This window comes from Annulohypoxylon truncatum (assembly GCF_022578515.1).
Source record: "Annulohypoxylon truncatum strain CBS 140777 unplaced genomic scaffold F4807scaffold_10, whole genome shotgun sequence".
In the NCBI taxonomy this organism is placed as follows: domain Eukaryota; kingdom Fungi; phylum Ascomycota; class Sordariomycetes; order Xylariales; family Hypoxylaceae; genus Annulohypoxylon; species Annulohypoxylon truncatum.
Window position 1 is genome coordinate 1063954 of NW_025953796.1, and position 24956 is coordinate 1088909.

The 24956-nt window shown below is 50.2% G+C and overlaps 10 protein-coding genes across 10 annotated transcripts; 5 read left to right on the forward strand and 5 right to left on the reverse strand.

Annotated features, from left to right (window-relative positions):
• The first annotated feature begins 2219 nt into the window (after positions 1-2219).
• Positions 2220-3841, forward strand: F4807DRAFT_38265 (TB2/DP1, HVA22 family-domain-containing protein). The gene is made up of 3 exons (XM_047995801.1): positions 2220-2398; positions 2561-2696; positions 2787-3841. Exons 2-3 carry the CDS (start codon positions 2668-2670, stop codon positions 3832-3834), a joined length of 1077 nt encoding a protein of 358 aa, XP_047855947.1. The 5' UTR covers positions 2220-2398; positions 2561-2667; the 3' UTR covers positions 3835-3841.
• A 182-nt stretch (positions 3842-4023) lies between these two features.
• On the reverse strand, positions 4024-5805 carry F4807DRAFT_38277 (Mgm101p-domain-containing protein). The gene is made up of 3 exons (XM_047995802.1): positions 5794-5805; positions 4600-5698; positions 4024-4477 (listed from the first exon to the last, which is right to left on the reverse strand). Exons 2-3 carry the CDS (start codon positions 5226-5228, stop codon positions 4213-4215), a joined length of 894 nt encoding a protein of 297 aa, XP_047855948.1. The 5' UTR covers positions 5229-5698; positions 5794-5805; the 3' UTR covers positions 4024-4212.
• F4807DRAFT_38220 (biotin-protein ligase) lies at positions 5758-8462 on the forward strand. The gene has a single exon (XM_047995797.1). It carries the CDS (start codon positions 6288-6290, stop codon positions 8316-8318), a length of 2031 nt encoding a protein of 676 aa, XP_047855949.1. The 5' UTR covers positions 5758-6287; the 3' UTR covers positions 8319-8462.
• Positions 8463-8498: 36 nt separating this feature from the next.
• Positions 8499-10052, reverse strand: F4807DRAFT_38340 (putative aldo-keto reductase). Its single transcript, XM_047995807.1, has 4 exons — positions 9674-10052; positions 9402-9595; positions 9239-9308; positions 8499-9182 (listed from the first exon to the last, which is right to left on the reverse strand). Exons 1-4 carry the CDS (start codon positions 9850-9852, stop codon positions 8582-8584), a joined length of 1044 nt encoding a protein of 347 aa, XP_047855950.1. The 5' UTR covers positions 9853-10052; the 3' UTR covers positions 8499-8581.
• An 854-nt stretch (positions 10053-10906) lies between these two features.
• On the reverse strand, positions 10907-12524 carry F4807DRAFT_459010 (uncharacterized protein; the record flags this gene model as incomplete). Its single annotated transcript, XM_048001295.1, has 7 exons — positions 10907-11052; positions 11109-11379; positions 11436-11492; positions 11545-11766; positions 11822-12039; positions 12098-12167; positions 12228-12524. 7 exons carry the CDS (start codon positions 12522-12524, stop codon positions 10907-10909), a joined length of 1281 nt encoding a protein of 426 aa, XP_047855951.1.
• Positions 12525-13330: 806 nt separating this feature from the next.
• On the forward strand, positions 13331-14379 carry F4807DRAFT_38355 (ribosomal protein L6). The gene is made up of 2 exons (XM_047995810.1): positions 13331-13898; positions 13955-14379. Exons 1-2 carry the CDS (start codon positions 13511-13513, stop codon positions 14320-14322), a joined length of 756 nt encoding a protein of 251 aa, XP_047855952.1. The 5' UTR covers positions 13331-13510; the 3' UTR covers positions 14323-14379.
• A 57-nt stretch (positions 14380-14436) lies between these two features.
• F4807DRAFT_451044 (3(2),5-bisphosphate nucleotidase HAL2) lies at positions 14437-15498 on the reverse strand (the record flags this gene model as incomplete). Its single annotated transcript, XM_048000198.1, has 1 exon — positions 14437-15498. The coding sequence occupies one exon, from the start codon at positions 15496-15498 to the stop codon at positions 14437-14439; it is 1062 nt and encodes a 353-aa protein (XP_047855953.1).
• Positions 15499-16356: 858 nt separating this feature from the next.
• F4807DRAFT_459013 (zf-C3HC-domain-containing protein) lies at positions 16357-17968 on the forward strand (the record flags this gene model as incomplete). The annotated part of the gene is made up of 2 exons (XM_048001296.1): positions 16357-17050; positions 17112-17968. 2 exons carry the CDS (start codon positions 16357-16359, stop codon positions 17966-17968), a joined length of 1551 nt encoding a protein of 516 aa, XP_047855954.1.
• Positions 17969-19688: 1720 nt separating this feature from the next.
• F4807DRAFT_38428 (heavy metal translocatin) lies at positions 19689-23624 on the forward strand. The gene is made up of 2 exons (XM_047995817.1): positions 19689-23581; positions 23606-23624. Exon 1 carries the CDS (start codon positions 19895-19897, stop codon positions 23441-23443), a length of 3549 nt encoding a protein of 1182 aa, XP_047855955.1. The 5' UTR covers positions 19689-19894; the 3' UTR covers positions 23444-23581; positions 23606-23624.
• Positions 23625-24184: 560 nt separating this feature from the next.
• On the reverse strand, positions 24185-24601 carry F4807DRAFT_459015 (uncharacterized protein; the record flags this gene model as incomplete). Its single annotated transcript, XM_048001297.1, has 2 exons — positions 24185-24411; positions 24535-24601. 2 exons carry the CDS (start codon positions 24599-24601, stop codon positions 24185-24187), a joined length of 294 nt encoding a protein of 97 aa, XP_047855956.1.
• Positions 24602-24956: the final 355 nt, after the last annotated feature.

The window sequence follows — 24956 nt, forward strand, 5'->3', positions numbered from 1 at the left end:
CAGGGAGTAAGACTTCACGAGCAACCTAGCAAACATATAGAACCCAATAGCTAACAAGGACAAAGGTAATGCTGGATCCTCGAAGAAAGACGGCGAGTCTTCGAAGGTATGAACCTGTAGAGGTCAATATGGACATGATACTAATATGGTGCTGCCTCAGAAGGACCAGCCGCCCAACCAAGATGGGGGTTCATCGGGCCAAGGCCAAGGTGGTGGTGGTTCGGGGCCATACGTATCGCCGCCTGATTTTTTCTCTTACAACGACCCCGGCGATGACTTCTCGGCAAAGTAGACACCAGTGCCCCCAACCGTGGATTAGACTACTACGGCTCAAAGCTTACGGGATATGATGACTTGGGAATGACTTCGGATGTAATCATTGTCCAGGGGAAAGGGGAGTAAACGGCATTTGGCAACAGGATAAGGATCAGTTCATGTATCACCCGGCTTTTTTTTTTTTTTCAAAATTTGTATTAGTAACTGGAATTCATAGGTAGACACGCTCCTTACGAAAAATATATCTGACATAGATATCGTTATATTCACACTAACTTGCTTGAACATTGGTCTATGCTACCAAAATAGGGATCTCTTGACGATAGGATCTCTTAAGTTTGTAGAGTAAGCCCTGGTGCAACACCGATTTTATAGGAGCTATGACACGCATATGGTCTCGAGCTTGTATGTCCGCTTGGTATATAGTCGCTTTAGCCAATGGTGTCAACACATTATTACTACCCCCTATTGTATGAAAAATTCTTTCATGTTACACCTGTAATGGGGCATCTTTTTTCTCCTCTTTTCAACGATAGCTACTTTAAGCTAGGTTAGGTACCTATATGTAAGTTATTGCTTCTTACATACAATCTAACCTTTTAGGTATGTGAGTGTCAGACTGAGTCGTATCCAAATGCCCCACAAACCTACTAGATTTGAGATTTCTCCAAGTTTAGTTGCACTATTACTTATCGTTGCATAAAAGTTTTAAAGGGTTCGGAAGCCGACGCTTCTCGTAGAAAGAAATTTCGATGGTGCTAAAGTTTCTATATCGCTTAACGCGCCCCTATTCCAAAATCACTGTGGGTATAGGGGTTGACCTAGACTACCTAGGTATTTGCGTTCAGGCTAGATGTTTACTGACGCATCTTTATAATGTTTCTAGATATAACTTCTTTGTTACCTAGCCTTCCAATTTTCTTGGTTTAATAAGCACCCACCCTAGCACGTAGTATAAAAAAGGTGCTGCCATAAGCTTGAACTTAGGTAAGACAGTCTCACATAACACAAGCTATCCAGGTAACTACCAAGCTTGGAGATAAAATACGAGGACATATCGCCACAAGTAAGTCAGCCTTATGGAGCCTCGAGTTACTGTCACACCCTTCTCATCCCTATTTATCAATCTCGAGGCATTGTTTTGGTCAAGTAAAGTTATCTTAGACCGTCAACTCGTTTCATTGGTCGCTATGTCATGAGCTGTAACCCACGTGTAAGTTCACCTTCGGTCGACCGCAAAATTTGATCAGATATTGGGCTGCTTTAATCTATTTTTCGGGCGCATATATACTGGGGTAATCTTCACTTACCAGCCTATAGTTTCATAGGAAAGACAACTCAGTCTCATGACGATTGCGCAACTTTCAAGTGAATAGATTGCTAGATTTACATATGAGGCCATATCTGCATGAGAACAAGTGTCTTTTATCTTGTCGGAAGAGCGCCGGGTTAGGCAGACAAAACAGATGCCAGAACTCAGCTCAGGGGAAGAAAGTGGAAGGCAGCAGAATGACTGATGAGTCTCAAAATGCAACGTGTTTATTTAGATTTGGGGAATATTAATAGCTTGAGTCTGTAACTTGTCAAGCATCTCGAAGCTCATCCGACTATTGAAGTTTCTGAATCTTATTGAACTGAATCTCAGACGATATCAAGGAAGTTGAAGTTGAATACGAAGTACTAAGACAATGTAAGTACATAAACCTTAACCCGAGGTCCCGAGTTGCCCCTGTGTAGCGATGCACGGTTCAGGTTTAGCAGGCTAATCGAGGCAAATGACAAGCCCCAGCAAGCCTTCATACCGAGCTATTCCCTGCAGCGGAGACCTAATACAGCTAGCCGCTACAAGCCCCGCGCGACTAATTAAGGCATCAACGCCTGTACCGGGTAGGTACCATTCAAGACCTCCAAGTGCGGCGTAGCGCAGGTGATTTGCTTACTGCTTGTGACGTTCTTTGGCGGGGTCATCCGCCGTGATCTCTTTAATAAATCGTCATTTACGATTCTAGCTTAAACTTAAGCCAAGAAGCGCGTCGCCGACATTTCTAGCCCGACTGCAGAACTTAAACCTCGAAACTTATTTCCTTATTATTTTATCTTATCTTACCTAGCCCTCTTCGAGGTGATTTTCCATCGAGTCTTTGCCGGCACTCCGGCAAACCTTTCTTTGTCAAGAAACTTTTCCTTTCAACAATCCGCCATCCCGAATTCCTGGGATTAATCAATCCGTTCCTACGACCCCCAATACAACTCCCCCTGAGGCTGACTGACCCAACTTGACAAGCCATCCTAATCCAACGTCCTAAACCGAAGCCTACGAGGAACTCGTCGCTATCCACTATTCCCCCTTTTCGAATTTCGATCGAGACGAGACCGGGCCTACCAATCACCATGTTCGACATCATCCCAAAGCTCCTCTCGTACGTCCCACTAAACCCCCAGTTCTTTGTGCCGCGAAAACGAAGATCATGAGATGAGCACTGCCGTGTACTAACAGCGAACGACCACAGCTCCGTAGCATCCTTCCTCTTCCCCCTCTTCGCCTCCTACAAGGCGCTCAAGACCTCCGACCCCGCGCAGCTGACGCCATGGCTGATGTACTGGTCCGTCCTCTCCTGCGCCCTGCTCGTCGAGTCCTGGACCGAGTTCATCCTCTGGTGGGTGCCCTTCTACGCCTACATGCGCCTCGGCTTCCTGCTCTACCTCGTCCTGCCCCAGACCCAGGGCGCGCGCGTGCTATACGAGGCTTACCTGCACCCCTACCTCGAGGAGAACGAGACCGTGATCGAGGACTTCATCGCCAGCGCCCACGATAGGCTCAAGGCCGCCGGCATGGCCTACCTGAAGCGCGCCATTGAATTGCTGCGCACCCAGGTACTGGGCATGCCGCCGCGTGAGGAAGAGCAGGAGGACACCAGAGCCACCGCCGCGCCCCAGGGATACACGCAAGCACTACTCGCTAGGTTCAGCGTGCCGGCCGCCCAATGGGTAGCGAACAACAGCGACACGTCCAACAACAACTTCTACAACATGCTCGCCGGCGCCGTTGGTGCCGCGGCCAGCAGCTTCGCGCCGCCCTCGGGCAACCAGGAGGCGTCCACGGCGACCCTGATCCCCGAGAACATAAGCGGGGCCGAGGACAAGATCAACTTCATCGCCGCGCAGAGGGAGAAGCTGGCGTTCATGATGGGCGCCCTGGACAAGGAGGCCAAGCAGCTCGAGGAGCGCAAGGCGGCGGAGCAGGCGAGGAAGGACCTGCGCCCCGGCAGCACGAGCCTAGACGGACAAGAGGGCTCGCGCCCGCCGAGCGGCCACAGCGTGTGGAGCGGACTCAGTAAGAGCCGGAGCGAGGTCGATTTTGAGAAGATCGACGCCGAGAGCGGCGCTGAGGAGGACGAGGGTACTTTACGCAGAAGAGGGCCCGCTGGTGAGCCGAGTCCCGGGAGTGCGAGGAGCGGTTGGAGCTTTCTGGGCTGGGGTACCGTAGGCACTGGACAAGGACAAGGACAAGGGGTCGGCGAGCCGGATGCTGGGCATAGCTCTGGGGTTCAGAAGTAGGCTAACCTTGCACCTACACATTCAAATTCAATCGCATGGAGTTAAATGGTTTTCTGGTTCCCTGGACGGTCTTCGCATGCTTGGGGTGACGGGTAGACTTGGTTGAGCTGGTGGTTAGACGATAGGATTCAACTCTTGTCCTAGGCAATAGACTTTTGGAGCTGAGAAGCCGTGGTTTATTCGTGGCTTGTATCATTATGTTCTCTGCCTCCCCGTCTATCCTAGTCAATTCTTTCGTACGTGACATTTGTTTGTATAGACAGCGTCTAATAGAAATCTTCGGGGTATCTCCCTATCGTACAACGCCCCTATTCATTAAATGACATCACCAAGCCCCAATTCTCACCCCGCAGCGAACCTTTTCCCCTGCCCCCAAGCCTATGACTTCTTGAACGGGTAGCGGACCTCGTCGTCCTTGCGCAGCCAGATCTGCTTCTTCTTCTTGGTCGTGACGTGCTCGACCCACTGCTGCATGGCGTGCTCCTTCATGAACTTGCGGATGAAGCGCGGGTCCCACAGCTCCGACGCGATGCCCAGGTCCTTGCAACACCGCATCAGCGCGTTCGACTTGCACCCTTCGGCCGCCGTCGACACGCCCTCCTCGTTGAAATACTGCTGCTCGCCTCGGGCCTGTGCCACGAATCTATTTCCAACCGTCAGTCAGTTTCTACCTCCCCACTTTACTTACACCTTATCCCAAAAAACGGGGGAAAAGAAAGAAACAAGGATGAAAAGAGAGGCAAAAGTAGATTAGGTTAAACTCACCGCCCATGCACAACAAGCGCGTACTCCCGCGTAACAAGCTTCTCATGCACCATGAGCTGCCCGCGCGGGGCCAGCCCCCAGCCTCCCGGCCCGAACGCCGCGTTCAGGATCCGCCGGTACTTGATCTCGGGCAGGTAGATGATGCCGTCGGGCTTGACCTCGATGTCGTCCGGGTCCAGCCGCGCCTGCAGGACCGCGGCGACCTCGGGCCCGAACGAGGACGTGCCGAGGCCGTGGTACGACTGCGTCCAGTCGATCGGCGAGCCGCCGCTGCCGCTGCTGTTGCCGTCGTTGTCGGTCGAGGTCGGCTCGAAGGTCGCGGAGGGGGCGTCGGGCAGGGGGACGCCGGAGACGGCTGGGACGGGGGTACGCGCGGGTGTGGACGTGGAAGTTGAGCCCTGTGTGGGCGTTGGTTTGTAGGTGGAGGTGGAGGTGGAGGTGGTTGAGGTTGGGGGTGTGGCTTTTGAGGCCGTTGAGGGGGATGTTGATCGGGGGGGTACGGAGTACGGCTTCGCTTTGGAAGCGCTGATGAAGGTTTGGCGGGGTAGATGAGACAAACTCTGGACGTTAGCTGGTGATTGCAGCCGTCTAGATACCGCTCGCAACGGCGTTAACGTTCGTGATGCCATTGTTGCCGTGGTCGTGTAGATGTCGTGATGTTATAGTATTATGTAAGTGTGGGTAGTAGTATAGTGGAAGTATAGAGGTAGAAAATTTTAGACGTTGCATGCGCGTAGTTCAGCCAGTCCAGGATCGCCCCTTCGGCTGCGGTCCCGGGTGCCGAGGGCTTATCGATAGGTCTATCAATAATCGCGGAGATTTCCAACAGACAGCTAGCGCGATAGCGTCACAGTTCCTTCCACACTTTTTGATGGAGAGCTTACTGGAGGAACTTCCAAGTGAGTTTAGAGAGGGATTAGTGTGATATTAATAGCTCATTGAGACTTTTTAAGTGTTGCGTATCTTGGTTTTACATAAAATGCTTGTTCCTTTGCTTTCCTTTCCCCTTCCTTTCATGATGTGACTGCGGTCATGCATCTTTGGTAGATGTCCTCTCATCGTTATGGTGTTTCTTCCAACAAGCTCTGAAGATCTCCATCTGTCATTGTTGGTGAAGTCCGTCAGCAGGTTATCAGGCAACTAGAAAAGCAAAAGCAATTCTTTGAAAGAAATCCATGAATATCATCTACCTACCTCTTTCTTGCAAGCTCGCCAATCCTTCTTTTCGAAATAGCAGTCAGTCAACTTAGCATTCTCATCTGCTCCAATTAGTTGGCGTTTCAATATAGGACGGCATTAGCGTGTTCTCGGATTCGTACCTGCGCATCCTGTGCTGAAGATCCTCTTGTCCCTAAATTATTAGGCAAGAAAGTGTCAGCCTACGAGGATCGATAAGGCAGATTTTGTTAAAGCCTACCATTCATCCGGCTCGTCATCATCTTGAGCGGCGCTGCTCTGTTGACTTGTATTTTCATCCTTAGACATTGTGTTGGATGTTCTTTTTTGGTTGAGCGCGTGATCCGGGCGTTGCGACTTTAGGGGCTAAATCCCGCTAGAGGGGCGGTGAAAAGGTGGAAATTCGGGCATCCGGTCGGCGCTGGAATTACCTCATTGAGCCTCCTTAAGGCCGTCCACAAAATCCCTCCCTTCGGACTGTCGGCGCCGAAATTAACCAAACTTCGCTCAGTATGACGTCGCGCAAACTCAATGTACTGGTTTATACGGGTACAGGGTCGACGGTTGAGTCCGTCAAGCACGCAATCTATTCTCTACGCCGACTTCTCTCGCCAAACTACGCAGTCATCCCTATTACGGAGACGGTCCTTCTAAAGGAACCGTGGGGGCCTTCATGCGCGCTGCTCGTTTTCCCAGGCGGTGCTGATCTTGGGTACTGCCGGGTGCTCAATGGCGAAGGTAACTCAATCATATCTGAGTATGTACGCCGGGGTGGTTCGTATCTAGGTTTCTGCGCTGGTGGCTATTACGGATGCAAGAAATGCGAGTTCGAAGTTGGCAACAAGGCCATGGAAGTCGTCGGATTTAGGGAGCTAGCATTCTTCCCTGGAACTTGCAGAGGAGGCGCATTTAAGGGGTTCCAATACCACAGCGAGAAGGGCGCACGCGCTGTACGAGTGAACGTTATGAAAGATGCATTCAGGGGAGCAGGCCTAGTCCCCGAAGTCTTTACATCTTATTACAACGGTGGTGGCGTTTTCGTCGATGCCAAAGACGAGAATCACAACGTCGAGGTATTAGCAAGCTATGCGAGTGAGCTAGACGTCGGTGGTGGTGCTGAAAAGGCCGCTCTGGTGTACTGTAAAGTTGGTCAGGGCGCCGCGATCCTTACTGGGCCGCACCCCGAGTTTGCTGCAGCAAATTTAAGCCCGCAACATAGCGTTGAAGGATACGATGAACTTATCGCTGCCCTCCGAGCCGACGATGATTCACGCACAAGCTTCCTAAAGGCATGCTTAACTAAACTTGGGCTAGAAGTTAACCAGGAATCATCAGGTGTGCCGTCCCTCTCACGACTTCATCTATCGTCTATCTCCAGCAGTGATGTCGATGACCTACTGTGCTCATTAGAAGAAATCATCAGTAAGGAGGACGGCGAGGAGTACATCCGAGCAGAAAACGACACATTTCATTTACAGAAGCCTGATACTATGTGGTCTGTCACCGGATTAAAAGAAGCACTAACACCCAGTGACAGTCCAGATCAAAAGTCGCCTGACCTGAGCGGCGGGGGTATGATTGATTATAGTACCATTATCAAGCGTATTGTGACGCATGAAAATGCCTGGCCGGAAGCTAAAGCAACTCCGTACTTCAACCACAACGCATTTTATTCCAGCTTGCAAGAATATCGCCGGTTAAAGCCAGAGGCAGAGGAATGGGGCGACTTTTTCATGTATGGTGAGGTCGTCACGAGTACCAATACACTTCTCGAGAAAAACTTCAAGCTACTTTCTAAATTACCATCTGGTTTTACGCTAGCGGCGACGACTCAAGTCGCGGGAAGAGGGCGTGGAAGTAACGTCTGGGTGTCGCCAGCCGGATCACTCATCATGTCTACGGTCATTAATCACCCAGCTCATCTCGCACCAAGTCGGCCCATCGTCTTCATCCAATACTTAGCCGCCATTGCTATCGTTCAGGCAGTTAAGTCCTATGATCGAGGATACAGTGAAGTGCCCGTGAAGCTGAAATGGCCCAACGATATATATGCACTAGATCCAAGGCAGCCTTCGTCGTCTCCTCCATCTTACGTAAAAATTGGCGGTATCTTATCCAATTGTTCTTACTCTTCGGGGTCATACCAGATCGTCCTCGGTATCGGGATTAACGCCACCAACGGACGCCCTACAACATCTCTCGACGCCCTGCTCCCTTCACATCTGGCGTCATTCCGGATTGAGAAGTTAATGGCAGGCATTCTGACACACCTAGAAGCTCTGTATAAGGCGTTTATCCGAAGGGGTTTCACAAGGGATATGGAGGGCGAGTATTATAAACACTGGCTTCACGGAAGACAGATTGTCAACCTCGAAGCCCAAGGAGGGGTCAAGGCTCGGATTGTAGGCATTACACGAGATTGGGGCATGTTAAGAGCAGAAGAATTAGGAAGTGATGGCAAGCCAACAGGGAAGATATGGGCCCTGCAGAGTGATGAGAATAGCTTCGATTTCTTCAGGGGGTTGGTGAAGAGAAAGATCTGAATTTTGCGTTCAAACACGATGTTGTTACAACTATCCAAGGCTTGTCATAAGTTATCATATGTACATATCCTTCGGTTATATCACTAAATCAGTTTTCGATATACAACCAGCGACGAGATATAGAATATTACGGCTTTACTAAAACCGGCAGACCATGATGTTCATAGGATATGAGTTCAACTCATCAATTTTTCTCTGTCTAGACTATTCAAGCGCGTCACCCCTTTTCTTCCCACTCCGCAAACACCACTCCCCAACCCATCTCAGCTCAACGGCTTAGTATCCTTGAAAAGATGGTGCTCAAAGGCAGGCGGCACCGTGCCCCCCTTAACCTCGTTCTCCCTCGCGAAGGCCCTGATCTCCCGCTCCTCCTCGTCGCTCAGCCGCACGTCCAGCGCGCCCCAGTTCTCCTCGAGGTACTTGACGCGCTTCGTCCCGGGGATGGGGAAGATGTCGTCGCCCTGCTTCAGCAGCCAGGCCAGCGCCAGCTGCGCGACCGTGCACCCCTTCTTGTCGGCGAGCGCGCGGAACTTGGCCACGTACGCGACGTTGGCCTCGCGGTTGCCGTCCATGAACTGCGGCAGCGCCTTGGGCCGCATGTCGGCGCCGTCGAACGTCGTCGCCGCGCTCTCGGCGCTCGTGAAGGAGGATGTGAGGAGGCCGCGCCCGAGCGGCGTGGCGACTACAACGGCGACGCCGAGGTCCCGGCATGCTTGTAGTAGGTGGGTGCCCGACTCGCCCTCGATGCGCTGGCTGAAGACTGAGTACTCGGTTTGCACAGCGGCTACCGGGGCGATGGCTACGGCGCGCCGGAGGGTGCTGGATGATACCATCGAGAGACCGATGTGCTTGATTTTGCCCTCGCTGGGGGGGTTGTTAGTTGAGTGTGCCGGGGGAGAGAAATGGGAATAAGGACTCACTCTTGCAGTTCTTTTAGACCCCTCATAGTTTCTTCGATGGGGACATTTTCGTTGACGCTGTGGATGTAGTCTGAATTTCATATTAGTTAGAAATATCCGACCGGCTTGCCCAGGAGCAGAGCAGCGTCCCTAGATTCGAATAGGATAGGGACAAAATACTTACACAAATCGATACAGTCGACACCGAGGTTCTCCAGACTCTTCGCCGCGGCTTTCTTAGTGTACTCGTAAGAGCTGTCGGCCTCAAAGGCCGGGTTGCCCTTGATGTGGCCGTACTTAGAGGCGAGGAAAATCTGGTCGCGCTTTCCGGTCCGCTTGAACCATTTCCCAAGGAACTCCTCGCCATTTCCGTAAAGACTTCGTAATCGTCAGTCAGTACTAGCTAACGAAATATTCTACCCCTTACTAAGGGAAAAACGGGGGTAAGAAACTTACTCAGCGGTATCCCAGAACGTCGCTCCGATCTCGAGGGCGCGATCGAGGAACTGGAAGCGTTCCTCGTCGCTGGTGAGCGTTCCGTAGGTAGGATAAGAAAGACCCATGAGTCCCAAACCCATGGCCGGCACGAGAGGGCCGTTCTTGCCAAGAGGGTGGAGGATAGGCTTAGCAGGCATGTTGATATAGAGTAATTTTATCAGAGAATATTTGATCCGGTTTGTCGTCTTGAAGACTGTTTGTGTCTGATGGTTCTAGCTAATTCAAACGAGAGAAGACTGACTTATATATGTATCGACTTTCAACTAGATACCTAGGCAGCCTCAAGAGTTGCATCTACAATGCTACACTATGCGCCACACACACGGACAGAGAAGCGGTCACTATGTAAGAGCTATGCGGAAAGTCCGACGATCCTATCTCCATAAGTGCCCGCCTAAGCCCGTCAATAAAGCCCGCAAGAAGCATGAAATCACCCATCATCCCGTCGTGGGGTGCGACGCTTCAAAGAAGCTGGATCAATTTCGGCCAATCAGAACGCAGGGTTTCCGAGCAGACCAATGGATCGGCGATCCAATCGAGTGGCTTAATTTGGAGCTGATTTGATGAATTAGGTATCATTCTCTCTCTTAGTTCTTAGTCACGCCGAAACCCTCTTTACTGGATCCTTCGTGGGCTAGAGCCCGCAAGGATGGATCGGCTTTGGGAAATTCTCCTGTTATGAATTCCGATCTAACTTAATAGACGCCGGTTCATTCACTTATGCCTTGAAAAATACTACCAAACGTCTAACGACCATCATATGCTCCTCTCGTATGATATTACGAGCATCGTGCAAGTTGAGTACTTCAATAGATACTGCCAACATCGGCATTCTAATTCCTATCCGGTGCACATGCATGGCGAATTTTCACTAGGACCATTGTGAAACTTGATAAAAGCGTCTATTTCAATTCAATAAGCAACGCAATCGAAAGCGTACATGTTTATCAGACCCCTCAGGTATAGATACTTCGATGGCGTCTCTTGTTCCCAATTCCCGTATTTCCATATTCCCATTGTCTAGGGAAACTGCAAGATAAGTGTAGATCCGTCGAGAGCAAAGCCCATGAAATCTCGAAGCCGTGATAAGTAAGATTCAAAGCGCATATCCTTTTCCTGTATCTCTCCCGTACTAATGATACGCGTCGTAAATCCGAGTTGCAGCCAGTTAAATGTTCAGTAAAGCTCAGTTTAAGTGGTGGTGTTAGAATAAATGTTTGATGCAAGGGAAGTACGACCCCAAGCGTATTGTAAGGGGTGAAGGCCCATGGTTGATATGAATGAAAAGTCCGGAGAATACGATTGAATGAACGAGAGTGTAAAACCTGCGGCTTCGCCTTTAGGAGTGCCAGTCAGTTATAGTTTCTACAGTTGAGAAGCAAATATCACTTACCTAATACGAGCAGACCTAAGTTCCTCGTGCCAGAAGGAGGAAGTCCATACGATCCCAACACAAGCGATGCTGCCGGACACCATATGTACGGCCACCAAGATGATGAGGATTGTCGGAGAACCGAATGCTTGACGTAAACTGCCGAAGAAGCCGTATTCTCCAGAGTTTCGAGGATGTCATTCGTTTTGTTATGCATCTGATGTAAATGGTTCACATGGTCGCCATATCCTGTGGCTAAATTTTCCGATACGCCAATAAGCCGTTGCATTCCCTAGAGCCATTCAGTTAGTTTAATAACGCCCATCTTATGAGTAGAATATCACCAACCTCTTCAAGACTGTTTTGTCTAGTTTCCAGCTCTACTGCCTGTAGGCGAGAAAACTCCTGTGATTTCATATTAGTTTAGAACAGAAAGGATTGCAATGGCATAACGTACAAGTTGGGTTTGCAAATTCACCGCAGATTCAGTAGCAAGTGCCACCGCAATCACGGCTGTGTCTATTGCTGACTCTACCCGTTGATTGGCAACCTGCATCGATCGTTCGAAAGTAGCCGCAACTTCGGCTTGGCCTTCAATGACGCCTTTGAACATCACAGCAAGCATTCTCTGCAGGTTAAGTGCATTCTCGGTGCCTGAATTGACCAGATCTGTAGTTTTCTATCATCAAATTGTTAATAGATGTCCAACTGACTGAGATATCAGTAGTAATTACCTTGACTCCTTGAGTAACTTGGCCGAGAAATAAGTCCTCTACAGATTTCAACATATCCTTCAAATGATCGATCTTCGGAGAAAGCTCATCAATGCTAGCACCAGCTGTCTGGGCTCTCGTACCTAAATCGCTCATGTGTTGTTCAAACTGCTTGTCAACGTCGTCTGTGAATTGGCCCATGATCTTCGTTAGGCGTTCAAAGAGAAGGATTTGTTGAGCTAAAGCGTGTTAGCCGAGGCAAGATTAGGAACCGGAAACCAAAGATGAACGACATACCTTTCTCGTTATCTGCTCTAGCAGCTTCGCAGAATCTCAAGGCTTTATGGCGATAGTTGACCCAAGTGTTCTAGGCCGAGTCAGACTCCCCTAAGCCTGAGAGACAGCTGTCAATCTCTGCGGAAGATACGTGTAGCTGGCCTGGATTCTGAAGTGGAAGTTGATTTAGGACAGGCTCTCGAAAGTTGGCACATTCTCTAGGAATGTTGAATTTGCCTCTCTCTAGGTCGCAGATGGCTAGACTTGCGGCATACGAGTCGACGAAATCCCTGATTTTTCTACCACTGTCAGTAAGAACAGTTGCCTCATTCTTGCTCTCGAGGACTTCGCAACTGTTCACTAAGAGGCGCGCGGCTGTTCTATGGCACAAAGGCTCCGATTCCAGTTCTCGCAGTTCACTCAGCGCCACTTCATAGGGACTAGCCATTCTCGAGCCAGACCCCAAGGCTTGTGACAGGCTACCTCGCGTAGTAGTTGGTTTGACAAGATCATCCCTCGCTAGGTATCGATGAGTATGCAATAACGAAGATTAGAAAGGGCATCTTACCTAAATCTAGTTTTCGCTTACTGCCCCACGAGATCCCAACGACGGAATGTATTTGCAACACCACGAGAATGGCTATTCTCGACCAGCCCACGGGCTTTCCTTGATTTGCCATCATGCCTCTTCGTTATCTCTGAGGAACGCAAACGAGAAGGAATAAAAGAAGGTTAATATGGTTACGATGAGAGAAAAAAGTGGCCAGAATCACTTCATATCTTACTGATTTTTTGCACCCGAGGGAGGAAAGAGAGAATCAGAGTGGTATGATGTTGTAGAGAACACAACTCGATGAGAAATATCTGGTCTGAGAGAAATAGGCATGGAATCACATCAAAAGTATTTGGTCTTCTTGTCATCGGAATTCGTGTCTGTTAAACGTGGGACCATGATTTAACTGGTATTGATTGTTGTAGAGTCTAGATTCATGATTCATGGTTAGAGAGGCAAGAAAATAGCCCATAAGGAAACCAGATGGAAGGGAAGAATAAGAACATTGGAGAGTTAAACATCCACTTGTGATATCTCGCGACTTCCGTCTAAAAGTTACCAGTCAAGTGACTAGGTAGATAACTAGGTATATATGTAGGGTAAATACATTGTGATCTCATAGGTATCAATACATATGGATATGACAGCTTTGAGAGCAAGAGCGATTCAGATGGGCGTTGCGACAGCGGTTGCGATAGAAGCTTGTGATACCGGTCCACCCCCACCCTGTAAACGACTTAGTCATCAAAAGCATCACGTGATTAGATCCAACTTTTTTACTCGTTGCCAAGCATCCCGCAATTGAGCTCTGCAACTAAAACCTCGGGGAAATCGAGTACTGCAGCCAGTCAATATCACTGCAGAGTTCCCAAAACACCACGATGCTGGCGCCTAGCGGAGGCAAGATGCTCAAGGGAGCTCTTGCGAACACAAATTCCGCGGTCACACTCCCAGCTTTTCTAGTGCCGGCCTTCCAAACGGCTGCTCCGCGACGCCAATTCTCGAGCACGACGAATAGATCTTCGAAGCTCGGCCGAACGCCGATATCCATCCCTCCCGGCGTCGAACTGATGATTGGAGAGCCTAAGGTTAAGAGGGATCTTACAACATATCTGAAGATAGCGAAGCGAACAGTCACCGTGACGGGTCCGTTAGGGAAGCTCGATCTGGAAGTCCCTCCTTACATTCACATCAACCATGACGAAGCTTTGAGAAGGGCGGTGCTCACGATTGAGGATACCAATGCTAAGCAGCAGAAGGAGATGTGGGGTATGTGCAGAGCGAATGTTTCGGCGAGGAATCAGGACTGACTCAAAGCGAACCAGGAACTACGTGGGCATACTTAAACCGACATATCATCGGCGTATCGGAAGGGCACACAGCCGTCTTGCGATTAGTAGGTGTGGGATACAGGGCGACGATCGAGGAGCGGCCGAGGAAGGCGCAGTATCCAGGTCAGAAGTTCGTGTGCTTAAAGCTCGGCTTCACGCATCCCGTAGAAGAACCAGTCCCCTTTGGGATGAAGGCAAGCACACCCCAACCGACAAGAATCCTGCTCGAGGGCATAAACAGAGAGGAGGTCATGTCCTTCGCAGCCAGGATACGCAAATGGAGAAGGCCGGAGCCGTACAAAGGGAAGGGTATCTTCGTCAACGATGAAACGATCAGGCTCAAGCAGAAGAAGATCAAGTAGTCGTTCTATTTTCGCACGTATATCTATGTACTATACTACGGCGGATACCCATCCAAACCAAAAGAAATTTGTGTACTTTTATGCATGCCCTGTTTGTTATGTACAGCCTTTTTTTTATTTCTTCGAGAGAACCTCCTGGACCGCTTTTAGCACTTGGGGTTGCGTAGCAGCGGGCGCGGCTACAACGCCCTTGTTATTTGCTAAGGTACGTCCAACGCTGAAGTCTAGTCGCTTGCCGTGGATATCTGTTACGGCACCGCCAGCTTCCCGGACGATGAGGTCGCCGGCAGCGTGGTCCCAGATTTTCTCCTGGTACGTCGCGCTGACGGGCAGTCGCAAGTAAATATCGCCAGCACCTCTTGCAATAGAAGCATACTTAGCCTGGGAGTCCATTCTCACGCTAGGGTTGGTTATACCAAGCAACTGGGCAATCTCAGCCTGATCTCCATGAGACGAGTGGCCGGCCTCTACACTCTCGCAAAAGGTGGCGGCGGAGATATCGGGTATAGCTCTCATAGTGATGCTCTTCTCCTTAACAAGAGAGCCGGTGGTCAATGGGCGACTTGTGGCGCCTTGGCCTAGCACACCCGAGAATAGAACACCCCGGCCTTCATCAGTCTGTCCGGACTCCATGCCCCCCGTCAGCGTAGCGGAATCGTCGATTGGAAGGTTCGGGCAACCTAAAACGCCAACCTTAACGACTCCATCCACCATTAAAGCGAGGCACACGGCGTACTGGCCACCACGTAGAAAACCCTTGGTCCCGTCGATAGGGTCAATAGCCCATATGCGGCCCTTAGCGCCGCCTATACTGTTGCCGTAGTCGATCATCGTCAGCATAGACTCCTCGTCATCAATCTCTCCGCCAAGCAGACTCTCAGCTTCGGGGTCGGAGAGTTGGGTGGTCTTAACCAGGTCCCAGATAGTCTGTCTTAAGTTGCTGTCCTGGCGCAACTGAGCAGCCTCCTCCTCGGCGACGATCTCATCGTCGGGGAAGTTTGCCTTGAGGGCGCTGATAATGAGAGCCTGAGCACCAAAATCACCGATGGTAACAGGCGACTTATCGTCTTTGGACACGGTGCCCTTGGCCTTCTCGTGGAAGACCCGCTTGGTCAAGATGGAAGCGCGCTGGACGGCTAGCTGGGCGACTTCGAGCTCTTTGGCGTATGACGACATGTTACTAGTGAAGATTTGCTGACGGGTGGCAGGGGAGAGATGCAGGGACAGCGAGGTAAGGCGGGGCAGGGCTCGAGATAGGAATATAGCCAGGGTCACAATTAGGAGGGATAATAGGAATAGATATTTTGTAGCAGAATTGGAGACTATCTTTTTATTCCCTTTAGTCCTCATCTAGAAGAGTTAGAGACACGCTTGTTGAAACCTGCGGGACCGGTGCTGTTTAACTGAAGCCCCGCGATTTGATGTTCTAGGCTTATCAGGCTCACGTAACGAGCTTCGCATCGTCCACTGGAAGTACGTAACGCAAAATATTTTTTTTAATATGGGTACATGTAGCTGGCAGCCGGGGACCCCTAACCTTGCTCTCACCCGTTACCCCTCCGACGGTCTCAGCTTAGCTAAGCCGCTATGGTCAACATGTAGGTATCCATACATATAGATGTGACGACCTATCAACGTAACTCTTTCAAGGATAAGAAAGAACATCGAGAAACAAAGATACGTACCTTCTTCTGCACTTCTACATTCGTTAATCACAAGGATTGAAACGACGGCACTTTGTGACTAAACCCAATCCAACCAATACTCCGCAATACTCCATCGATTAAACTCAATTACTTACATACAATTAAATTACCAGGTCAACTTATACGCGACTTTTTATCACTCGGCGCGACTCTCCAGAGTGACAAGGAGGTAGTACGGCCAATCTTCGCCGAGATTGCTGTTGCTAGTTCTACATACCTAGTACTACGGCCAATACAGTCATCCTGTATTACTACCTAGAAGTCTAGGTATCCCCGGTTTAGGTAGCCTAGCACTCTGTGAAGTCGCTAAGTCGCTAAGTCGCCTAACATGAATGCTACCAAGAGGAAGTTCAATGCCTTGTTGCAGGGTCTCGGCGCAAAGCCAACGCCGCAACCATCATCAGCAGATGGCCAAAATAACAAATCTCCCTCGCCATCAAATCGCCCTTCGACTCCAACTTCAAATCAAGCACCCAACGATACATCTACCCCGATCCAAAGCATGGCTCCGACAGGAATACCCACAACACCCAGCGACATATTCAAGCGCCGACGTGTAGGCGTTCTTGAATCACCAAGCAGCAATGAAAATACAGGTGCAACTACTATTTCGAACGTTGTCTTGAAGAAGTGGACGCCAGGAGGTATTGCCGTCTCTCCTAGCAAGTCTCCCAGCAAAGAGACAAAAACAGAACCGGCCAGGTATTGTCCTAGTGATCGCGACGAGTTAATACGACGACTTGGGACTTTCCAAGAGCTGACCGAATGGACGCCGAAGCCAGATAAGGTCAACGAGATCGAATGGGCGAAGAGGGGTTGGGTCTGTCGGGGGAAAGAACGTGTGCAGTGCACATTATGTCACAAAGAGTTAGTAGTCAAGATCAACAAGAGGGAGGTAGACGGCAAAGAAGTTCCAGTTCTTGTAGGGTCGGATATTGAGGAAGCTTTGGTGAAGAGATTCGTCGAGTTAATTGTCGATGCGCACCAAGACGCTTGTTTGTGGAGGAAACAAGGATGTGATAGTGAGAACCCCGATCACTTGACATATCAAGGAAGCCCTTTTTGCTAATTATCGGATGACAGACACTTTGCTCAGACTACCTCTGGCCAGCCCTCCAAGTGCTCATGCTTCTCTACGCCAACGATACGATGAGCTTTGCGCGCGACAGTCGTTTCTCCCATACCTCTTCAATCTGCGTCTACCTACAGATCTAGATCTACAAGCCATTAAGTCACAGCTTGGCCCAACCTTCTTCACCCAACCTCCGCCACCAAACACCAACCCATCAGCTCCAAATGACGTAGCTCTTGCTCTTGCCCTTACTGGCTGGCAGGGTCTCACAAACCCACGTATTGGCGCAGTGCCGAACTCGGCAAGCTGTGCTACATGTCTACGTCGTCTTGGTTTATGGATGTTCAAGAGCAAGGAGGTGGACGAAGCAACAGGACAAATCATTGTTCCAGCTCCTATGGATTACCTTGATCCTGTGCGCGAGCACCGATTCTTCTGCCCTTGGCGAAACGCTGCCACCCAACATAATCCAGGTGCCAAGACAGCAGACAACAAGGCTGCTTGGGAGGTGCTTGTGCAAACAATCAAGAATCACGCTTACCTTCGCATGCAATCGGAGAAAAGCAGCTATCGCAATATTCTTCATCGCCCCACGGCCTCAGTTCCAGTTACGCCATCCAAGAGCGTTCAAACTACGGATGATGGTTCACCTAGGGTAGATGAGGAAGACGAAGATACCACCGCCAGAGATGCAAAGGACAAGGAAAGATGGGCACGACTAAGGAGAGTCAAGAGTCTGTTCAATACGAAGAACGGGAAGAAGTTGCAACGGACACCAAGCCGTCCAGGCACTGCTTCGAGCCGTCCTCCTACTAGGCAGTCCAGGGGGGGTAGTGTACCACCTGAGACGGTTGGAGAGAAGAATTGAAAGGATATAAAAGAGAAGGAGGAATATCCATATATCCATATGGCTGTAAATTGATTGCTGTCAAAAATATTGTACTCTAAGGAACTTAATTGGTAATTACTACTACGAGATACCCAATCCACATGTACTTACATCCCCCATTTAACAACTAATCCAATACGGTACCAATACGAAACTATGGCGCTCTTTGTCTTTTCTTTCAGTTCAGCTTGGCTAATTACCTAGGCATATATTTCCAAGGCTGTATTGCCCCTATTTCCTTGGGAATCAGCTCACCTTTGTTTTCGAAGCAATGTCAAGGATCTTGGTGGTGAGTGAATGTGACAAGCGACATGTCTCATGAAGTAGAAATCTAGGTTAGTGAACATTGGTGTCTTTTAACTTCAGCTGAGCATTTGTCTAGTATTCAGGGGTAAGATTGAAATATCAGGTACATGTGATTGATGTATTGTGCTTTGATTATCTAAGCATATCAAACACCGATCCACTCACAAAATGTCAATTGTTAGTCGCTGTTCGAGCATGCGACTTCCATAACTCAATTCAACTTCACCATTAGGTAATACAGTAATGCGAACTTAGGGAAGAAATCTATTGGTTATAGTGCCAAAGCTAAATACATGTACAGTTAGCTCATCGTCCCAAAGTTCCAATGTTCTTCTTTCTCGTCAGAATAACGGTCAGAATAACGTAACATATCAAACCGGGCTTCCGCCTCCAGTGTCTGCTATTCCACGCACAAATATCGCATATCGCATTCTGTTGCCACCGTGCTCCGCGTGTTGTCAATGCCAACACCTTGCGACTGCGGAGATACTCTAATGCAAGAGGATGGGCCTCGTGCCGAGTCGAGTCTTGTCATCCGACCAACAAGATTGTGCCCGATCACGTTTGCAGCCGACCCTCTGCGGCTTTTGTGCGTGAAAACAAGGGTCGGACATGATACGCATGGTAGACAGACATACTCATGATGCCCCATTCGTTCCCTGCTTCCGTCGAACGGAAGCCGGCTGGCGGCACGACACTTGTTTGGTCACAGCCTACCCGCGGCCGTTAGCCCTGCACTCCACTGCCGTTGTCAGGGGCCTAGTTAGATCTAATAGCCCCTGACGCTACCGTCATTTCTCGAAGATGTCGGATTTGATATGTTATGTCATATCTAAATCTCATCTCCCTTGTGACCTCTCATAAGATGGCACTGAGACGAAACTTCTGGCTCGCCGAGCCGTGCGTCACAGAACGCCGGCCAAGATCCGATACAAGCAATTCACCGCTTGGGAGCTGCGATTGCTTCCTCAGGGCGACTGGACGAGAATGGCCCATCACCCGTCCAAGCCCGGCAGACTTGCGGAGGGGGTTGCTATGGCTGTTTGCGCCTGAGATTGCCAGGCCAAGTGTTTATAGCTCTCGCTTTTCCAAGCAAGGTGAATCAGGAAGTAAACGTTCTAGAAGCATCACACATTCTCTTCACCTTGTATTCCCAACCCAGCTTCTCGGTTACTCGTTTATTTAAGGCTGTTTATCACAATATCATATTTGGAATTAAATTCCCCAGTCTCAGCTTACATGAAAAACAAGGACTGCCAGAGAGACATACCGTTGTACTTCCCAGGTTTTCTTGTTGATTTTCCATTCGCCGGTGGAGTTCACTCCTTCTGCTATACCGGAACCTACCTACATATCCCCTTCAGCCTGAATTACACAGGCTTCGCATACCGACATCCGCATTTCCCAGAACAGTGTCCCATTTTAATATATTCCCTCCATCCGCACGCGGGTTCTATTATCGGTCACCCTAGCTCCTGTACGTCTCCGCCTCGCTGGAGCTGTCCGTACCTAGCAATAACAAGGATATCGACAAAACCAACGCGCGGGTCGCATCTCAAAATACTCCTCTGAGCGGTTGACGGCACAAACTATCCCAAAATGTCTCCGTCGCATCCGCCCGTCACCACCTATTTCATTGTGGATAATCTTCATTGCCCAACATGTGTTTCTGCCATAAAGGACACGTTAGGAAACATCGAAGGCGTAGAATGGGTATCGCCTAACATCGTCACCAGCTGGGTCGCCATTGAGCATGATCCTAAGGTAACTCCAAGCGAGATGTATTCAAAGTTGGAATCTGCGGGTTTCGATATCTCTGGCGTTGGCTCGACGAATGGCGAAGTGTCCCTGGCCGACTTGAGACGTGGGGACCACTCTGACGGCCTCCATCGTTCAGATACCCACTACTCACTAGATCTTGGAGAACGACTAACCCCTTGGGGCCGAATGATTAAGCTGTCGGATAAGCTGTCGGAGAAGATCCTACCCAAGAAATCATCAACTTCAGAGGCCGATAAAGAGAGAAAGGAGAAAGAGCATCTCAAGAACTGTGAGAAATGTCGAACCAAGGCATCGAATCCTCCTGCGCCTGATACTTTGCCCTCCGGTACAGCGTCTAACCAACGCGATGGTCAGTCAGAGGACCAGCAAGTTGATGATGAGAAGTCAACTGAGGGACTCGTCACGTCAACGCAGCCTATTGGGAATGAGGATGATGAGAAATCCGAATCTCCCGATAATGTTGGGCACCGATGGAGAGTTTCGATGACCATATCGGATTTGGTGTGTAGCAGTTGCGTAGCCACCCTCACCGATCTACTAAAACCGAGACAATGGATCACCAAGATCTCCATTGACTATATTTCTGACAGTGGAGTCTTCGAATATATCGGCACTAAGGAAGATGCCAAGCAAATCGCTGAAGCAATCGAGGACACAGGAAGAGATACCGAAATCGTGCAGATTACCAATATTGATCGCGGCAACAATGTTAGCAGCGAGAGAACCGTCCGAATCCGCATTGATGGCTTCTACTGCGAGCATTGCGCCGACCGAGCCACGAATAGCCTCAGGGGGCTCCCCCGAGATCTGAAAATTGAGAAGAGGCCCACTTGCGAACAACCTATCTTGAAGATTACCTACACTCCTGCAGGACCTAAGTTCACCATTCGACAAATCCTCTCTGTTATCGAAGCGAGTGATCCGGCCTTCAAAGCATCGATCTTCCACCTTCCTACATTAGAAGAGCGTTCGAAGAAACTTCGAGCGGCCGAACGAAAGAAGATCGCCATCCGCGCTTGGTTCACAACAGCCGTTGTAATTCCTACGTTCATCATCGGCGTTGTGTACATGAGCCTTGTGCCTGACCATAATCCCTCGAAGATGCTACTCATGGAAGCTTGGAGACCTGGAATCAGCCGAGCGCAGTTTTCTCTATGTATCATGGCAACGCCAGTGTACTTCTTCTCTGCGAATCTCTTCCACCGACGTGCGATTCTAGAGATTAAGGCGCTATGGATGCGAAGGCCACGAAGCGATGGGCTGCGCTACATGGATGATGATGAGACAAGCGGAGCATTAAAGACTAAGGAGTTCCTCCAGCGATTTTACCGATTCGGTAGTATGGATATGCTAGTCTCACTAGGAACTACGATCGCCTACGTTTCGTCGATAAGTCAGATGATTGCTGCAGCAGTGGATCGCCCTGCTATGGTTAACGACGCAAATTTCTACTTTGACTCGGTCGTCTTCTTGACCTTCTTCTTGCTCTGGGGCAGATTCATCGAAAAGTACAGCGAATCAAAGTTGGGGGATGCGGTAGATGCTCTCACAAAGCTTCGCCCGACTACCGCCAAGCTCATCGAGAAGATCACGGACACTAACGAGAAAGAAAAAGAAGTCAGTATCGACATGCTTGACGTTGGCGATATCATCCGCATCCCTAATGGTGCGTCGCCTCCTTGTGACGGAAAGATTGTGAGCGGGGAAACCAGCTTTGATGAGTCTAGTCTCACGGGAGAGTCGTTCCCAGTTTCAAAGGCCGCCAATGACGATGTCTTTGCAGGAACTGTCAATATGGACCGCCCCGTTTTAGTGCAGATTACTGGTACCGCTGGCCAGTCCATGCTCGACCAGATTGTAGCCATTGTAAGAGAAGGACAAGCCAAACCTTCGCAGATTCAAGACTTGGCAACTCGACTTACTAAGTACTTTGTGCCCTTCATTACTTTGATTGCCATCATTACTTGGCTCGTCTGGCTAGTACTTGGCCTATCCGGTGCGATCCCAGGACATTTTCTCGACGTGTCTTCCGGTGGATGGGTTGTATTCTCACTTCAATTCGCCATCGCCGTGTTTGTTGTCGCCTGTCCGTGCGGTCTTGGACTTGCTGCCCCTACGGCAATATTCGCCGGTAGTGGATTGGCCGCCAAATATGGCATACTTGCTAAGGGGGGTGGACATGCTTTTGAGAAAGCAAGTCGAATTGATTGCGTGGTCTTCGATAAGACTGGTACTCTCACGATAGGTGGTCAGCCTATGATCACCGACTCTACGACATTCCCCGATTGCGAAATTAGTGAACAGCAGCGTAACACATTCCTAGGCGCGCTCCGAGCCGTCGAAGATAACAGCAGCCATCCTATTGCAAAGGCTGTTGTCTCCTGGTGCGCAAGCCAAACACTTGAACGTGTTGAAGTCGCAGGCGTTCAAGAAATGCCCGGAAAGGGTTTGAAGGCGACTTATAAAGCCGGCTCTCCACCCCAGTCATATGACATCGTCGTCGGCAATGAGGCACTGATGGACGACTTTATGATTGACATCTCTCTTGGTGTTGCTACAAGTCTTCAGACTTGGAAGAAAGAGGGCAAATCGATCGCACTCGCCGCTATCAAGGCTGCTGACAAACCCGACACATACAGAATCGCCGCCGCCCTCGCAATCACCGATCCTATCCGTCGCGAAACCCCAGCCGTAATCCGAGCTCTACAATCAGCAGGCAAGGACGTATGGATGCTCTCGGGCGACAACCCCACAACGGCCAAGGCCGTAGCGCTCCGCATCGGCATCCCCGATCTCAACGTCATCGCGGGCGTGCTGCCGACGGAGAAGCACGAGAAGATCAAGTGGCTGCAGCAGACGCTCAAGGCGCGCAAGGGCAACGTCGAGCTGACAAACCGCCGCGCGTTCGTGGCCATGGTGGGCGACGGCATCAACGACACGGCGGCGCTCAGCACGGCGGACGTGGGCGTGGCCATTGGGTCCGGCAGCGACGTGGCGATCTCGAGCGCGGACTTCGTGCTCGTCAACAGCAACCTCGAGTCCATCGTCACGCTGCTCGACCTCAGCAGGGCCGTCTTCCGCCGCATCAAGTTCAACTTCGCCTGGGCGCTCGTGTATAACGTCGTCGCGGTCCCCATCGCCGCCGGCTGCCTCTACGCGCTCACGGTCGGCGGCCAGCATGTCCGGCTCCCGCCCGTCTGGGCCAGTCTAGCTATGGCGCTAAGCAGCATTAGTGTCGTGACGAGTAGCCTCGCTCTACGGAGCGGGATCCCTGGGTTGGGGTTTAGGGTTAGGAAGGTTTTTGTGGCGAGGGATGGGGAGGTGAGGAAGGGTGGTGTTTATGGGTTTGGGGGTGTTAAGGCCTAGGGGTGGTAGGGGCTGTGGGAAAAGGGGAGGAAGGGTGTAATGTTAGGGATGTGAGCCGGGGGTTGAGGCGGGAAGTATGGTGGTTGGACTCTGGTGGTGGGGATTAGGGGCTAAACTGAGCAAGAGGCACGAGGAGAGGTGGTTGGGGGTTAGGGGAGGGAGGTTGTCTACCACCCAGTGTGGGATATCTGTCGGTTTTGCCATTGCAGTTGCCGTCGCGGATCTGGTTGAGCCTAGTGGTCACCAATCCCGCATATGATGGCCTGCGTGGCGTGTTTTGTTCACATCGGTCGCGGCTTAAGATTTCCTCGCGGAACCTTAGGTATATGAATTCACTCTAGTTTTCTGAGTAATTGACGGTGTTCGTTGGTTCGTGATGCTGCCCACTGTCTATATGGTAAGGTAATGGTGGAGTGAAGTGAAGTGAGAGGTTGTAGAACGTTACGCGGCGGACTTGCTGTAGTTTAAATAATGGTCGTCTAACTTGTAGGACAGATCTTGTGCCTGCGAGACTTGTGATTCGGTAAGGAGTCATGGATTGAGGATGTGTTGTATTACGTGTGGCAACTTCGTGATAATAGGGGCTTATAGTATCGCATATCACAGGACTATTTCTATTTCTAGGTGAAATAACCTGCCATCCCCATCCAGCACCTCGGTACATAACTCACACGTCCGCACCTATCCCATAATCGCAGCTGCAGTCACAACCCAACTACCACGATCCGCTACTTAAGCCACTTACTCCGAGTCCTCTTCCTTGCTAAGCCCATACCCAAGTTCGGCATACGATGGCTTTTCCTCCTCGGGGAAGGCCTTGCGCTTTTCTCCTTCTGGGCCGATCAAGTAAAGGCGCGGGTAATACGTAGCGCCGTCGGCGCCATCTTCCTCGCGCTTCTCCTTGCTGATAACATAGGAAATACTGTTGTACTCGGGGCTGTCCGACTCGCGCTTGGCGAGGGATTCTTCTGTGGGTGGGGTGTTAGGTTAGTTGAGGCGGTCTTTGTATGAGTGGAGTGTTCATGTATTTCATCCTCATTTTAGTATGGAAGAAGGTGGGAAGATGGGACTTGGGTGCTGGTATAACATACCGCTCTGAACAGGGGCAGCGATGACGCCGGCGAGGTAGGTCGCGAGGTATAGCTTGAAGAAAAGCATGATGGATGATTCTCTGTACTGAAGGCTGGGTGGGAAGTATATCACGAGGTCAAGTTTGGTAGGTATGTGAGTACGGCCAAACAACCAATCACCCCGTCCAACTTTATACTCGTCCAAGACAGCTCGATTCCCCTTACTCCGACACCTGAGTGCGGCATCCGTACGGAGGACACGCACCCAAGGAATCGAGATAGTTGATGGCTGTACAATAGTAAGCCCAATAAACAGCATAATTTGTGTAACTTGATCTCGAGCCGAGTCATGAATGAGACTTGGGAGCTCTTGATGCCGTAGCGAATTCTGTCGTCATAATAGCACCATACACCTTGTATGAGATTTGGGCAAGCTATGTCCC